At 41.5% G+C, this 2,965-nt stretch overlaps 1 protein-coding gene across 1 annotated transcript; it reads left to right on the plus strand.

The window, feature by feature from the left end:
* The first annotated feature begins 750 nt into the window (after positions 1 to 750).
* On the plus strand, positions 751 to 1,311 carry LOC149234248 (uncharacterized). Its single transcript, XM_089368198.1, has one exon. The coding sequence runs from the start codon at positions 751 to 753 to the stop codon at positions 1,309 to 1,311; it is 561 nt and encodes a 186-aa protein (XP_089224324.1).
* Positions 1,312 to 2,965: the final 1,654 nt, after the last annotated feature.

Consider the following 2,965-nt stretch of genomic DNA (forward strand, 5'->3'; position numbering starts at 1 on the left):
GAAAAGTATGCCTCAGCGACAACTACCCAGTAAAAATATACCTTTGGAGATGCAAAATAAGTTCAAAGCCCTCCAGGAAGAGGAAGTAGAGATGGAAAAGGAGGTTAGCGATGAGGAGCCAATGGAAATATTAAAAGAAATAGAAAAACAGGAAACAGGGCAAGGAGAAGCAGAACAAGGAGAAGTAGAAGAGAAGGGGGAACAGACAAATGAACAAATTCAAATGGAGATAGATCCTCATAAAGATAAAGGAGGAGAAGAGGAGCGCATAATGAGGAAACTGTTGCAGGAATGGAGGTTTCTAGATGAAAGATTCATTCCTGAGGAACAGAAGCAAATATACAAAGAGGCATTTCAAAAATATAAAGAAAAGGCAGGGGTATCTGCAGCAAATAAACTGGAATAGATAGAAATGCAAGGGACTCAGAACTCGGGAATGGGCAGCTCTGGCAAAGGAGGAAGAAAAAGAGGCAGGCGCTCAATGAGCGAAACAATTCAAGAAGTGGGAGAGACGCTGGTGAATTCAGGAAGAGTAATACCTTTATCAGAGGTATTTCAACAAACCCCAAAATTATTAAAATGATAATTACAAGCTAGAACATCAGAGGTCTTAACAGCAGGGGCAAACAGAGACATCTGAGAGACAGATTGAAAAAAGACAAACCAAGTATAATGATAGTTCAAGAAACAAAGATTAGCATGCAAAAAATGGAAGAAATAATGAGCAGGTGGAATACTCGGTATGAAATAATGGGGCAGGATGCGGTAGGCAGTGCAGGAGGATTGGCAATCCTATGGAACCCTGAGGAAATACAATTTGGAAATTGGACAAGCTTCCCTCGGATCCTCTCAGGCATTTTCAGATTGATAGGGTCATCTGAGTGGGTAGCCCTCTCAGGAGTTTATGGACCGCACTCACCAAACGAACGCAAAGGATTCCTACAGAATATGAAATCAATCCGAAGACTTTACCCAGAGATGCCATGGATAATAGGCGGTGATTTCAATATGATCACGACCTTAGCAGAAAAGAGAGGAGGATTGAGAAGAACAGACCAAGACATGGAAGCCTTTAGAGACATGATATCGGAGCAAAGAATGGTGGATATTCAAACAATAAATGGTACCCATACATGGAATAATCGTCGAGGCGGATCAAATCAAATAGCTTCGAGATTGGATAGATTCCTAGTGTCAGAGAAAATCATGAATAGAGATGTATACATTGAGGCCATGATCCTTCCAGCAATAGGCTCAGATCACTGGCCAATCAAGTTAGAAATTGACCTTAAACAGGGACCTAAAAAATGACCTTTCAGGTTCGAAGCATTCTGGCTCAGGGATCATCAGTTTATGCCAAAGGTAGAAGAATGGTGGACCACGAGCCGTCAAAGCGGGCGAAGTAAGATGCATACTTTCCAATTAAAATTGAAAGAACTCAGGGGGAAAATTAAAAAATGGAACAAAGAAGAATTCGGGGATATTTTCAAAGAACAGCAACGCTTAGAGCAAAAAATGAGTGAGTTGCAACAGGCGATTATATCAGAAGGCAGGAACGAGGAGAGAAGTAGAGAAGAGGGCATAGTAATAGGCCAACTGGAGGAGCGCAGAAAATAGGAAGAGATTTTATGGAAACAGAAGTCCCGTGTAAAGTGGATCAGAGAAGGAGAAAGAAATATGAAATTCTTCCATCAAGCCATGATCCAGCACCGACAAAGAAATAGGATTTTTTCAATTAAAAATGAGGGAGGTCAACACGTAACCCAGCATGAGGAAATGGAATAGGAGTTGGTAGGACATTTTAAAGATATTCTCACTGAACCTCAAAGGAACAGGACAGAGGCTATAGGCAGGATAAGCAAGGAAATCCCAAAGATGGTCACTAGAGATCAAAACTTAGCCCTGATGAGGGCAGCAACCCTGGAGGAAGTGGAGGAAGTAGTGAAAGGGCTAAAAAGAAACAAAGCCCCAGGCCCAGACGGATTCACAGCAGAATTCTACCAAGAAAGTTGGTAGTTCCTAGGACAAGATATCTTAGAAGTGGTTGAGGAATCACGCAGACACCAAAAGGTATGGCCAGGCTTAAACTCTACTCTTTTAACTCTTATTCCAAAAACTGCCCATTCGGAAACAGCTCAGGGTTTTCGCCCGATTGCTCTTTGTAATGTAATATATAAGATTATTGCCACTTTAATGGTCAAAAGACTAAAGCCAATCCTCTCCAGTATAATCTCCCCAGAACAAACAGGGTTTGTGGAAGGGAGACAAATCTTAGATGGTCTGGTAGTTTCTCAGGAAGTAATCCATACACTGAAACAAAAAAAGGAACCAGGAATGATGATAAAACTTGATCTCTCAAAAGCCTATGATCACTTAAACTGGAACTACTTGGATTCAATATTACAGGCTTATGGGTTTTGCAACAGATGGGTGAAATGGATCCATAGCATGATCTCTACACCAAATTTCTCCATCCTTTTGAATGGCACACCAACCTCAGTCTTTAATGCCACAAGAGGATTACGCCAAGGTGACCCCTTGTCACCATTTCTGTTTATTATAGCGGTTGAAGGATTGGGAAGATACTTCAAAAAAGAGCTGAGAGAGAGGAAAATAAAAGGCCTGAGACCATGGGGGAACAACCTACCTGTTACCCACCAACAGTTCGTGGATGATATTATGCTATTCTGTACCGTCTCTCTGAGAGAAGTCAAAAGGGTGAAAGGAATCCTTGAGTTATTTATGGAAGCTTCAGGCACAGAAATTAACAAGGACAAATCGAGCACTTTCATCTTCAATGCACCTGAAATGGTTAAAGCCCACTTGACTAGAACTTTGGGGTTTAGAATGGGAGAATTACCTACAAAATACTTGGGCACTTTACTAGCGGCAAATCCTCTGAGGATAGCTAACTGGCAGCCCACCATAGAGAAACTCAAGAATAGATTAGCTAACTGGTCATTCA

This window comes from Pinus tabuliformis, chromosome 8 (genome assembly GCF_031772625.1).
Source record: "Pinus tabuliformis cultivar Carrire ecotype Pingquan chromosome 8, CPIR1, whole genome shotgun sequence".
In the NCBI taxonomy this organism is placed as follows: domain Eukaryota; kingdom Viridiplantae; phylum Streptophyta; class Pinopsida; order Pinales; family Pinaceae; genus Pinus; species Pinus tabuliformis.